The following is a 15,105-nucleotide window of genomic DNA, read 5'->3' on the forward strand; positions in this document are numbered from 1 at the left end:
TTGTACATACAACAATCTAGTAACAGGTGACGAATCTTTAAATGGAGTTTCAATTTGCGATGCATTAGTTTTTGGCGCATTGGGCTAAAGAATCATGTGGCAACAAAGAATGATGTTTTAAGTTTTCCAATTTGATTTCCTTGGCCAGCCTTCATATGACTAAGCCAAGTTAATTTATAATCTCAACCACATAATAGATTATAAGAATATATGGAATTGAATCATGCAATGTATTTTATGGACCTAGATTGTCCAACGTTATCCAAGTTGAAATCTTCAAAGTAAAAACCAGCAACTACAAAAATTACATGTCACATACCACTCAATAAATGCATTGAACTATACAAGAAGTAGGTTATTATTATTATTATTATTGTTATTATTATTATTATTGGTAATAATAAGATAAACCCAATATCTGGCTGCTGAAAAAAAGCAGTCAAAACTACCAAAACAACATCATGATTTGTAATTGACACAATTTTGTTCTTAATTGACTTAAACATTACACATCAATTAACCACAATGAATCCAGGCCTAATTAAGAATTAATGTTATTAATGTCCCCAGCAAATTGCTCCTTGTTTAGACAAATTCAAATTTGGCTAAGCAAAGAAAGAATTATGATTAATTGAGTATAATTCACGTCCACAAAACTAAAGCAACCGAAACGGCGGCGGGAAGAGTGGCCTAAGATCAATGATGAAATTCACAATGATGGTGATGAGGATTAAGATTTATCAATAAATTTCCTGAGAAAAGGGCCAAAAAAAAAAAAAAAAAAGAAAGAAAAAAAGAAAAGAAAAGAGAGAGAGATAAAATGTCAAATAGTTATATACATTGTCATTGGTGATGTGGATCTTATATATATATATATATATAAATCATAGTGGATATGGATAAGCATGTATAATCATCATATTTTAACTATAGACTTATAATAATGCATATATGTATATATATATATGAACAAATAATCGCGAAGGAATTTTATATTAGATATTTTAATTTTTAATAAATTTTTATTTTTTAAAAATTTTAAAAATTATTTTTATAGGATCAATTTATCTCTCTATTATTTTAAAAAAATTAATTTATTTCAAAGTATATTTTTAATTAATTGTCTTATAATTAAAATTTATTAGAAATTTATTCGTTTATCATGCATATTAAAACTTAACTATAAATAATAAGAAACTAATCTATCGAATAAAAATAATTCTTAAAACCTTATAAAAAAATAAAAATTATTAAAAATTAAAGTGTTTGATTTAAAATATTTTAAAAAATCATTTAAATATTTATTTAATAAATAATATAATATCTAATTCCTAACCCCTTTCTTTGACCGATTATTTATCTGTTCCTTTCAAGTATATATCATCACTCTCTAATTTTTATCTAAATTTTGGTGAACGAACTACATAGAAATCACTCTGATCTATGAATTTTATTTTATAATATTGTTATAAGTAATTATTATAACAATTGGCTTGTCTTGTTGTGTTATTAGTAATAAATAAATGTGTATTTGTACTCGCAATTATTGTGGCTTGGAAAGTGACTTGTTTTGAATTTTAGTACACATTTTATTTATTTAATTATGTTTTGACTATGACATTTTAGTGAATATGACACTTAGATCCGATCGAAAGTTCAAAGTTGCAATACAACCGCTACATAATTTGATAAACAGAAGAAGATGAATATTCATTATTCTAGTATTCTATATTCTAGAACATATCATGAGGATGTAAATTTCTATAACCTTGTAATATAATAGGTCAAAACTCAGGTGCAATCGACTTCATGTGAAGTTGATAGTTGAGAGTTGTTAGATGAAAATTTAATCAAATCAGTCAAATCATTTAACAGCTTTTAGTTATCAACTTCACGTGAAGTCGACTACACCTGATTTTCTACTAATATAATAATATAATTAAATTAATCTTGGAGTGAAAATTTGACTTGACAAACCATCAAAATGTGTTGAGAAAGACTTTTAGTATATTTCTTTGTTTTTTTCTTCCTTCTATTTGACTAATAATAAGAAGAAAAAAGAAACAAATAATTAATTTAGATGATAATTTAAAAAAATAATATTTGGAAAAAATAGGGGATCAATATATTTATTCAAATGCATGATCCTCCTAGTACTATATTTTATAACATATAATGTATTATTATTACTTAAATTTCAAGAAAGATAAAATGCATAACTTTAGTTTTTTATTAACAATTTTAAAAAGAAAAAAAAAACTGATTTTACAAATACAAGAGAAAAAATTGTTTACTTTCTCCAACTTTTAGAGGAGGTGGCAATATAATTTTCCCCCAAAATATTCAATTGTAGCTAGTGGCTCTTATGTAATCTTTGGTTATCTAAGACAAGCAAATAAGGACAAATATGGGTGGAATTTTATTCTTATTTATATTGAGAGATGACTTACTTCTAACAAAGTAAGTTGAAATTATTATTAGTAGGTTCCAAAATAAATCTGGTGACTGAAAAAAAAAAAGAGATTATAAAAGAAATTAAAATTATTAAGCTGGCCTCTTTTGTAAGTTGTAACCCTAGTGACTCGCTCAACTGTTTCTGTTTGCTTTTGTTTGGCATTTTATATTGCCTTTGTCATTAGGTTTTACCAACAATTTTAATATAAAATGACAAATAATTTCAGACTTTTTATTGCAAAAATAACTAAATCTATAGATATGTTTAATGAGTTTAATTTTGGTACACTGACAGTGTAAAATGTTTTACAGCTTTACGCAGTCGTGCAATTATGTCCATTCTTTTGAATGACTAACTATTCGTGCAGTTAATGTCAAAGACAGTTATTTTTGTTAATGTAGTGTTATACATAATTAAATACACATGTAAAACTATTTTATACTGAGAGTACATCAAAATTAAATTCATATTTAATTACTAATAAGTTTTATCTGATAACATACATAAATTTCTTTGTCGATTATTTTGAATATGGTAGAGAAGAATTTATTTGTCTCTCATCTACAAAGATTAAGATATATTTGTAAATTAAATTTGATGAAATATTTAATTATCTTCGTAATAAAATATTGAAGACCTATTTTTTTTTTTTCAACTTCAAAACATGAATATATGGAGATTGCACAAAGAGAAATATTCAATTGTTCTTAAATCTTAATTCACAAGATGAAAATTCAAAGGTTGTTGATCCAATTCAAACTTTGGTTATTGGAAATTAATGAAATTTCTCCTGTGGTCTTTTTCCTTAAATTTCGCATTTTCGTTACCTAGCGATAATTCTACTACTCTGGCGTGATGGGAATATAATTAATTCTTACTTTCACTATTTTCCTATTATTTTTGTGGACCATTGAAAATATGATTATTGAATCGGCTTGCAACTTCAAAAATAATAAAGTTTAAATTTTATGTACTAATAGTGAAAATAAATTATGTGTATTACATAAATAAGTAATACTAAAAAAATTAAAGCCAAAATATTATTGAAAAATTAATATAAAATTAAAATATATAAGTTTGTGAGAGTCTTATATTGTCTAAACTCTAAAGAGAATTTTATATCTTAGCTTGCAGTAATAATAAATCTAAAAAAAATTTGACAATAAAAACAAAATATATATAATGTGAGATAATTTTTATAATTATATAGCATAATAACATCATGAAAATAAATAAACATCATTATTATATATTATTATTAAAATTGTAATGGGATATATAAATGATTACATTATTCTAATATAATATCATACTCTGTTTAACTATACGGTTTACACGTTCCAAGTATATGGTGATTTCCGAAATAAAGTAGTAAATATAAAAAGAATAATATCCCAAATAAATCTCCAAAGAATTTGCAGTCGAACAAATTTGTCCCCAACAAAATTTAACTAAAATTTTGACCCTGATATTTTTAGTTATACACCAAATACGTCCCCATGCCAGTTTGACTCGATCAGGACGTTCTACGTGGAGGTTAATGGGCTGACGTGTTAGGTTAACTGCCACGTGTCACCTTCAGGACAATTTAGTCCCCATCCAAGTTGGACAAAACGACGTTGTATTGGATCATGAGGCGAACGACGTCGTTTCATGGAAGACAAATTCGTCCTCATCATGAAAGACAGAATTGCGAAACGGCAACATTTTAAATGGGGGACCTATCTGCCTGTTCGAGGGGACCTATCTGCCTGATGATTATGCTTCTATTGAGACTTATTTGTCTGATAACCTAATGTTAGGGGACCTATCTGACCTATAATTGGTGATATTACCCTCAAATATATTCATTGCCCTTTTTTGGTTTCATTGAAAACACAGGTTGATGTATCTGGACCTAGTAGCTTACAAAATTCTAATCCTCTCTCTGATGACAATCAAATTGAAAATTCTCCTTCACATGTCACAAAAAAATATTTCAGGCAATCGCAAATATGCTAATTTTGAATGACTTAATGCGTATGTTGAATGATGGCTTGCCTTGGAGGAGAGAGTGAAGCAGTTGGAGGATCTGTTGTTGAAGAAGAATGAGGATAGCCATGTTGTGAAAAAGCATACTGTTTTTGCTTTGTTTAGGGGTATAATAATTGGGGGCATTGATAGTTGTAGTTGTGTTTTGTATGTATGTGGTGGTTGTTTAGGCAAGTTTTAATCTGTGTTGATTATCAAATTGTTAGATTAAAATGTCTCATTATATTTAGATGGATATGCATGAAATCAATTGTGGTAAATAGTATAAAAGAAACACGTTGCTTTTGGTCTGTTTCATCCATTTATCCCGGTGTTGGAATAAATTTGAACAATCTAGATGCTGTGCCACTGGTTGCAATTGCCATGTTCTCAACACTAACACTCTTCTGAGCATTGGACCTGATTACTGTTTGCTTTGGACGTCTAAAAGGTTCCTGAGCCTGGAATTGACAAAATTATTATGAGGATGTTTCATACAGATTTTAACATACGCATTAAGTCATTCAAAATTAGCATACTTTGAAATTGTCTGAGACATTTTTTTGTGACATGTGAAGGAGAATCTTCAATTTGAGTGTTATGAGAGGGAGGATTAGAATTTTGCAAGCTACCAGGTCCAGATACATCAGCTTGTGTTTTCAATGAAATCAAAAAAAGACAATGAATATATTTGAGGGTAATGTCACCAATTATAGGTCAGATAGCTCCCCAAACATTAGGTTATCAGACAAATAGGTCCTCAAACATTAGGTTATCAGACAAATAGGTCCCCAAACATTAGGTTATCAGACAAATAGGTCCCTATAGAAGCATAATCATCAGGCATATAGGTTCCCTCAAACACGCAGATAAGTCTGGTGGAGACGAATTTGTCCTCCACCAAACGACGTCGTTCGCCTCATGATCCAATATGATGTCGTTTTGTCCAACTTGGACAGGGACTAAATTGTCCTGGAGGTGACACGTAACAGTTAACCTGACATGTCAGTCCGTTAACCTCCACGTAGGACGTCCTGACCGGGTCAAACTGCCTTAGGGACGTATCTGGTGTATAACTAAAAACGTCAGGATCAAAATTTTAGTTAAATTTTGTTTGAGACAAATCTGCCTGACCGTGAATTCTTTGGAGACCTATTTGGAGTATTACTCATATAAAAAAGAAAAAATCAATAATTCCCACCAAAGCCCAACTAACCTTAAAGTTAAAATGTTTAAAAACAAAATATTGGCTTGGAAAAATATTAATCAATTTTGTTTGATTCTTCTTCAATTCTTTTGTGTCTTCCTATCTTTTAAGCTCTATACGTAATGGCTGATTTGTAGTGGTTAATCTATATATCGACAACTATTACCCTAGTATAAGATAGATAGATATAGATAATATCTAAAATGGTCTTTAATTGAAATTTTTAATTTGTCTCAGATTAGTTTTTCACTTTTTAAAATGACTAAATGTATTCTTTATTTTTAGAAATGTAAATTCTCGTTTGTTCAAAAGTCATCAGACGTTTTAACGTTATTGATGTGTGCAGTTAAGTGCCAAATTGACATATTTTTTTGGGGGGTCATGGTAGCCAACACGACCTGACAGATACTCGAAGCCCACCCCATCCAGTTTCACATCTGAAAGACATCTTAGCTTCTTCTCCAAACGCCATAGTTGGCTGCGCTGCGCGTTCCTCGTCTTCAACCAAGCTTCGCCTCCCGTATTGGATTTTCCAATTATCTCTTCACGCTACTGCTGGTTGCTCCAACTTCATCGTCACGTGCTTCACCGTGATTTGACAACTCTCCCTTTCCCAACTGTTGCGCCATACTTGCACTTCGTGTTCCCATCTGATGACTCCTGATTGGATCGAGGTCTGCTTCTCTGCTCTACTACGGTAATGTTGTTGCGATTATTCATCGTATCCGCTCTCTGCCTCTGAAGATCCGGTTTGAGTCTTCCTTCACTGTTCACCACTTCTCATCGGTTTGAGTGTGGCGCTAGGAGCTCTATTCCATCAAAAAACGATGGCTCTCTCAAATGTGGAACTTGCTGCTACAATAATAGAGAAGGGCGACATCACCAGCTGCTGGAGAGAAGGTCACCAGAGATGATGGCAGTTTGTTTGAAGGGCCCAATTGCAAAAAATGACGTTGTATCGTGTTATAGTCTCTCTTCTTCAAATAAATTAAAGTAGCGGCGAAGAAGAAGAGAAGCATTAATGGTCGCCCCGCAAATTTTAAGTACAACACAATAAGTTTAGCTATCATCTCGAATACGACACCAACGAGGACTTCGAAATAATCTTTTTTCCAAAACAATGATTTCAACTATCATCTCAAATTGAATTCTTACTGAAGTTTTGTGGCCTGCATTATATATCATTTAAATTCAATGTACAGGTTATGGTCAATGGACTTCTCTTTCACTCAACTTTCACTAGAGTTCTTATTTAAATTTTTTTTTACTTCTATTACTACCACCTATCATGGCTCATGCATAAGAGCAAATAAGACAAGCTTCATAGATGAGATGACGAACAGCAGAGAAGAGGAAATGAAGAACATACCAAGATAAATGATGAAGATGAATATTTAGGGGTTAGGACTTTATAAGTGTGAATAGATTAATTTGGGTATTTTAACCAAATTTTGGACACCAATTTGAGTCGAACTCCTTGTGTGTCAACACCAGCATGCAATTAATTGCAAACTTGACACTTAACTGTACACATCATTTAAAATGTCTGGTAATTTTTGGACTAACGAAAATTCACATTTCTGAGAGAAGAAGATACATTTGGTCATTTTAAAAAGTGGCTGGGAAACTAATCGAAGGCAAGTTGAAAATTTCAGGGACCATTTGAGATATTACCCCTCCCCCTCTCTCTCTCAATAAATAATTTTATAATATAATAATAAAATTTTTATAATTAAAAGATAAAGAATGAATCCGATCCTTAACTTATTAACCTCTAAAAAAAAAAATTAAATATAACAACAAAGTCTTTTCTTTCGTAAGATCGGTTATATGGATTAAATAATATTTATTGTGTCGTATCATGTATCATGTCTATATTAGGATTGTTGACGCATAAATCTCTTTTGATCAACTCATGTATGATTTTTTCAAGTCTTCCTCTACTATTTGCCACCTATTCCCCTTCCATCTCATCCACACTCCTAATCGGGTAATCTGTTGATCTTATTCTCACATGTCCAAACCACCTTTGGTGCGTGAGATTCTACCATCTTTTCTACAATGGCCGTTGCTTCAACCTTTTCTCTTATATATTTATTCCTTATTTTGTCCATATATGTGTAGTCTCTCGTCTATCTTAGCATCCTCATCTCTGCAGCACTTAATTTATGTTCATACTTACCCTTTACCATTCAACACTCTATTCCATATATAATATTGTCGGTCTAATGGAAGTGCGATAAAATTTTTCTTTAACTTTTAATCGTACTTTTTTAGTACATATAAAACCAGATGCATTCTATCATTTTGATCAGTCTGTTTGTATCGAATATTTTAAGTCCTTCTCAATTTTTTTTATTATCTTGTATAATACACTTAAGATACTTAAAATACTTTATTTGTAGTAGGATATTTCTTCAAATTTCACTTTTGTATTGTTATTTCTCTCTCGTCTACTAAACTTACATTTTGTATATACCGTTTCACTGTGACTTTATGTTCAATCTGTATTTCTCTAAAACTCCTTTCACTACAAGAAAAAGCGTGTTTATCGACGGCAAAAATCGACGGCTATTTCTGCCGTCGATAATTTTCGACGGCCTGCTGTCGATATTACTAAAAAAATAATTAAAAATAAAAATATTAAAATCGACGGCCTAGTCGTCGATATTTTTATAATGCATTAATTTATCGTCATGTTATAGGCGAACCAGAAGTCGAAAATAAAATCGACGAATATGGCGTCTATTTTATTATTTTAAATATCGACAACTTTGCCGTCGATAAATTTGAACGGTCTAGATTACTTTCTAAAATGGGATGAACGGTCTAAATTTAATCTATATAATAGATGCCATACGTGTTATTTTTTTTTATATTAAAATCGACGAATATGGCGTCTATTTTATTATTTTAAATATCGACAACATTGCCGTCGATAAATTTGAACGATCTAGATTACTTTCTAAAATGGAATGAACGGTCTAAATTTAATCTATATAATAGACGCTATATGTGTTGTTTTTTTCATATTAAAATCGACGAATATGTCGTCTATTTTATTATTTAAAATATCGACACCTTTGCCGTCGATAAATTTGAATAAAATCGACAAATAGGCCGTCGATTTTTATCACTAAAAACACATTTTCTCAACTCCTGCTTCCAAAGTTCAGAAACGCATACTTCCCCAAATTCAAGCTAGGTATCCTTTGATTGAATTCGCTTTCTCTTCAACGCCACCTCCGTCCGACACCACCACCGGCGACCACCATCGCCTACCCTCTCTCTCTTCCTTCTTCTCTTTCTTCCCCATTTCTCCATTTCTTCGTTCCTGCGTGCGACACCCCTGTTCGTGGAGTCACCCTCTGTCCGCGTCTTCAAGCACCGACAAGCAACCACCAGCGGCGGCGACCTTCTGTGCCACCGCGACATCACCACCACCCCACCGCCTCTCCGTTCTTCTTCCTCCTTTCATCAATGCAGGTTCCCTTCACTTGTTCCCTATCTTTCTTTTCTTTATTTTCACTGCTTTTTAATTCTGTTTTTAGAAATTTTGGTTAGGCTTAGGTTTGTTAAAACTTGTGTTTCTGGAGTGAAATTGTTGTTAGCTGTATCTTTCTGAAATTACTGGGTTGAATGTTGCTTAGATTAAACTGAAATTTACTGTTTTGAACTCTGCACACCACATATTCGGAGAAATGCCTGAATGAAATTTTTGTATGTAAGGCTTTATTATTATGATTATTATTAGGTTTATTTTTTCAATTTTATAACATTTTGATAGAGTAAAATAGTAAATAGTATATTGTATCTAGCTAGGGAAGAATCTAATAACACATCGTTTGGGTAATGAGCTCGATGGGGTTCAATGGTTGGTACCACACTTTGGTAAAAGCTAAGGCACATTTTGTGTGGTCCGCTAGTTTTAGTTTGTACTTGAGACACACACTTTTGGTGAAGAGTACTGTCAATAATGCACGATTGTTGGTTATGCTTTGAATTTTGTACTTGCTTCTACTCCTATGAAGATTCACGTTATTACTTAATTATTGGTTCTTTCTCATTCATGCACTTTATGCAATTCACTTTTCTACATCTATGTATTAGTTATGGAATCAATTCTTTATTTTCATGGCTTCACGCCATTTATGTATAAAACTTAGTAGTGGTCGTGTTTAACATAATTCACACAACTTTCAATCTAACCTAACACTCGGCTACTGCATATTTGAATTTCTCCATTTAATCACCTTCGATCTTACTCGTTTACTCCTCCCAACCTAGTAAAACCTTAACCTAATTTTGTGCTCATTGAAGTTTTTTACCTAACACCCTACTCTTATTCTATGTTACTAATTAATTAGCTTCATATTATTGATGAGTGAGTATATTATATAAAGTCTCCTATTGTCTAAAACAATTACGATTATTTCAAAAAGAAAAGAGAAAGTTTGTAAATTAAAATTTTTCAAATAACATTTCTTTCATTTTTGTCCTTTATTTTTATCCTTTGTTGATTAAAAAAAATTGTATTATTACATACAAAAATGTGAATCTGCTAGCTATATCTGGCTTTCTTCTTGTTGCCAACTACATACACCATCTCATTTTTATAAAAGTGGAAGTTGTCACCTTTGTTATTATTATCATGTACTTTTACTTTGGATGTATAGAAATGGAAGGACATTTAGGAACACATACTATCATCTTTCTTCCAGTTCTATCTTATTACAAATCAATATTGCTAACTTATTTGTTGATCATTAAAAGATTTCAAATGAAATGTCATGGCTCGAGTTTTGATTTTATTTAATCTATTTACCTTGATCAATTATATTTTCTGGTACTATTACTACACTGTTTAGTTTTAGATTATGGTGCTTATGGTATTAGTTCAACTTGCTAGCTATATTTCAATGTCTCTGAATTGCATGCATTAATTTATGATTAATAGATAAGATCCATAACAGTGGTCATTAGTGGCTATTTGATCCATAAAAGAGGTGCCATATAAAAGAATGCATTATTTGCCATTGATTCCAAGGCTACAAAGGTTGTATGCATCAATGAGTACTGCCCCTCATATGTTGTGGCATCACCAAAATCGCAGAAATGACGACGTGATGACACATCCTTCCCATGGTGAAGCATGAAAACATTTTGATACCAAGCATCCTCATTTTGCAAGCGAACCGCGTAATGTTAGACTTGGACTTTGTTCTGATGGGTTTTCTCCTAATGTTCATTTTAGCACACCGTACTCTTGTTGGCCTGTTATAGTTACCCCTTATAACCTTCCACCTCATATGTGTATGAAAGACCCTTTTTTGTTCCTAACGTGCATCATACCTGGAAAAGAAAATCCCAAAGCAAAAATTGATGTTTATCTTCAACCATTGATAGATGAACTTAAAGAGTTATGGGATGAAGGCGTCCTAACATACGACATTCATAGCAAGAAGAATTTTCAGTTAAAGGCTGTATTAATATGGACAATTAACGATTTTTCTGCTTATGGAATGTTGTCTGGTTGGAGTACGGGGGGAAGATTAGTGTGTCCAGTATGCATGGAGGATACCAAGGCCTTTTGGTTAGATTATGGCCGAAAGAATTCGTGGTTTGACTGTCACAGGAGATATTTACCTGAAGGTCATCCTTATAGGCGTAATAAAGTTGGTTTTAAGAAGAATGTTGAGGAGGATGAAGAACCTCGTATTAGGCTTAGTGGCGAACAGGTCTGGGAAAGAGTTAGACACTATCCTAAAATAGTTGACACAGGAGGACAAGTGAGATTGAGCGGATATGGGGTGGAACACAATTGGACCAAAAGGAGTATATTTTGGGATCTCCCATATTGGAAAGATCATTTGGTTCGTCATTGTTTGGATCTAATGCATATTGAGAAGAATATTTTTGATAACATAATGAATACCGTTATGGATACTGAAAGAACAAAAGACAATGAAAAGGCAAGATTAGACATGGCTGTGCTTTGTAAGCGACCAGATTTGAATTTGGTGCAGGTACGCGAAGTTCATTGGGCAAAGCCTAAGGGCAACTATGTCTTGACACTCCAACAACGAAAAAATATTTGTAAATGGGTACAAGAGTTGAAAATGCCAGATGGATATGTTTCAAATTTACAAAGGTGTGTCGATGTCAAGGGAGGAAAATTGTTTGGGATGAAAACTCATGATTGTCATGTATTTATGGAGTGTTTACTTCCGTTAGCCTTCAAAGAGTTGCCAGACCACGTGTGGAAACCGTTGACCGAAATAAGTCAATATTTTAGGGACCTTTGTTCATCTACTCTTCGGGTTAGCGATCTTGTACAAATGGAAGCTAATATTCCTGTTATTTTGTGCAAGTTAGAAAGAATTTTTCCACCTGCCTTTTTCGACATAATGGAGCATCTACCAGTTCACTTGGCATATGAGGCACGTGTTTGTGGACCAGCTCAGTATAGGTGGATGTATCCATTTGAGCGTGAAATAGGCACGTATAAGAGATCAGTGAAGAATCGAGCTAGAGTAGAGGGTTCAATTTGTCAAGCATACCTGGCTAGAGAGACATCAAGTTATTGTTCTTATTATTTTGAGCCACATGTCATGTCTAAGAGAACAACGCCGAATCGGAATGATGATGGTGGTGTAAGTTCATCTGAGCCTACCCTTTCTATTTTTGATCAACCGGGTATTCTTGGGAGAGCCAACAAAGACAGATGGTTAACTAGTATGGAAATGAAAGCCGCTCACTTACATATCTTGTTGAATTGTCCTGAAGTCGATACATTTAGAAGTAAATACGAACAAATCCATGGGAGCAATAATTCTTTATCCAACTTTCCATCATGGTTCCATGAGCATGTAAGTTTTTACATTTTGTTGACTGTATCAAAATATGTCAAAGTAAATATGGTTCCATCATAGTTCTGGATCACGTGTTCCCCCACCTCCTCCTTTTACTTTTCCAAGCTCTCAGAAAAGCACAGCCCCAGCCCCAGTCCCAACCCCAGCCCCAGGTAGAAAACTCCCACCTATTCTGCAGCGACCAGGACAACCACAGAGTTCTCAAAGGGAGGATGATTTTGACGATTTTGATGACTCAGATAATTATTTAGACGAGTATGAGTAGGTTATTTGATTACTTTACTTTGAATATTTTGTATTATTAGTAGATTGCAATTTAAACGAATATAAGTCTAAGTTTAGTTATTTATCTTGTCTTGAGTCTTTATGTTAGAGGGTTATTTATTATTTTGATAAGTTTGTAAACTCATTATCTAATATTTAGTATAAATTTTATTTTTATATTTAAAAGTTTATTTGTCTTGTTATCTAATATTCTGTTTAAATTTTATTTTTATATTTAAAAGTTTATTTGTATTAACGGTTTACTATTTTTCAAATAGAAAAAAAAATTAAAACATATAACTATTAAAATCGACGGCAAAGTTGTCGCTTTTAAAAGTTAAAATAGACAAATCTAAATAATTAAATCGACGACAAAAGTGTCGATTTTATTCAAGCACATATCGACGGCCTTGACGTCGATTTTATTGAGTTAAATATCGACAAAGAGGACGTCGATTTTAAATAATAATATCGACGGTAATGTTGTCGATTTTATTAAGGATGTAAAATTCTCACACCCATATTACAGACGGAACTAACGTCGATTTTATTAAATTATTATCGACGGCCATCAAAGCCGTCGATTTTATTAGCATTTTGAAAAACCGACAGGTTTTATAGCGACCAACTGCGCCGTCTTATTTTGCCGTCGAATTGGCCGTCGATTTTAACGACGTTTCTTGTAGTGTTTATACAATTTTAACTTCTGATTTTAAATTTTTCCTTGTTTAAAAGAAAGGATTTAAGTACATATAATTTTTTTTATATAATTCTCTTGTGTTAAAAGATATGTAAGTATACATTATTATTTTAGACCTAGTATAGTCATTTTATGAGTGTTAGAGGGAGGAAGAGGGAGAAGTGTAATTGATGTATGCATTCACTCAAATGTTATTACCTTATTTTGCCTTTAATTAATTTTTTAGGGTTTAAGGTTTATATTTAGGAGGGTTCAAGGTTTTTATTTGTATGATACAGACATATAATAATTTGCTCTAAGATTATTGAAGGGACTACATTTTGGTATGTGTTTAACAGCCTCTAAAAGTATGTTTTAAGACATGCTTAAAAAGCCAACAACTAGACAGATATAATTAATTTTTTTCTTATCTTTAAAATTTAAATTCGAGACAATTAGAACAAATTACTAACCATATCACTCGACCAATTGTCCAATTCAATATTAATTAGCGTATAACGATAATGCACGTAATTAAAAAGTTTATTTTATTTCTCTGAAATTATTATCCTGTATTTGTATATATTAAGGATGAATGACATGACATTTTGACTTCTAACAATTATTCAAAAGAGTCTTACAACATTGTTAGTTGCATTGTAATAATCCATGTTCTTTTCAATTTTTGTTTTTTAATGGGAAATGTCATAGTATAATGTATTGCATGCGCATTCATACAATGCAACAAAAAAATTTCTAGAATACATTATAAGAATTTTTTATTTTATTTGAAGGAAAATACGAGGCATATCATAGAAATTAAAGTCATCGCTCAAATATATAGTTGATTATCAATTAATTACACACCGAGAAGGAAAGTAATAAAGTCAATATTATTATTAAGGTTTAATTACTATTTTGAATTCTATAGTTCGTTAAATTTATAATTAAGTTTCTAATTTTTTTAATTAAATTTTTATACTATTTTTAATTTTATAATTAGATCATTTTCATGTCAAAAAAATTATAATTAATAGAATATTCTTTCTAAAAAATATATAATCAAATATTCTGTTGATTATAATATTCCGTTGATTCTAATAAAACTTAATTACGAAATTAAAAATAACGTAGGGATCCAATTAAAAAAATTATAGAAATTTAATTATAAATTTAATAAAATTATAAGAACTAATAGCATAATTAAACCTAACATTAAATCTCTAAGTGAAACTTCTATCCTATTTTATATAATTCAGTATTTATCGTTCTATGTAAAAAAAAAAAAAAGGAACTGATTGAGTTTCTTAGCAATTGATGAAGCATTATTTCGTTAAGATTTTTCTATTCTATTATTATATTACTATTAGCATATTTTTATTTTCTTAATCATCGTCTTATTGTAAACCCAGAAATAAAAGCAACTGGTTAATTAAGAACTGTTTTGATACTGGTGGAATATTATTCAATGCCATACGTCTCTCATTTAAATAAAAAATAAATATTAGATTATATTAAATGGAAATAAAAGAAAGTAAATTTATTTAATCATGTGCCAAATTCGTGATAAAAATAAATAAATTAAATAAAATAAAAATAAAAGTGCTTTTGTAAAATT

The 15,105-nt window shown here is 31.3% G+C and overlaps 1 protein-coding gene across 1 annotated transcript; it reads left to right on the top strand.

The window, feature by feature from the left end:
• Window positions 1–6,499: 6,499 nt before the first annotated feature.
• LOC148550199 (uncharacterized) lies at window positions 6,500–12,604 on the top strand. The gene is made up of 2 exons (XM_088494366.1): window positions 6,500–6,572; window positions 10,956–12,604. The coding sequence occupies exons 1-2, from the start codon at window positions 6,500–6,502 to the stop codon at window positions 12,602–12,604; spliced, it is 1,722 nt and encodes a 573-aa protein (XP_088350492.1).
• The last annotated feature ends 2,501 nt before the right edge of the window (window positions 12,605–15,105 follow it).

Source organism: Arachis ipaensis, chromosome B7 (assembly GCF_059453495.1).
Source record: "Arachis ipaensis isolate K30076 ecotype BB chromosome B7, ASM5945349v1, whole genome shotgun sequence".
Classification (NCBI taxonomy): domain Eukaryota; kingdom Viridiplantae; phylum Streptophyta; class Magnoliopsida; order Fabales; family Fabaceae; genus Arachis; species Arachis ipaensis.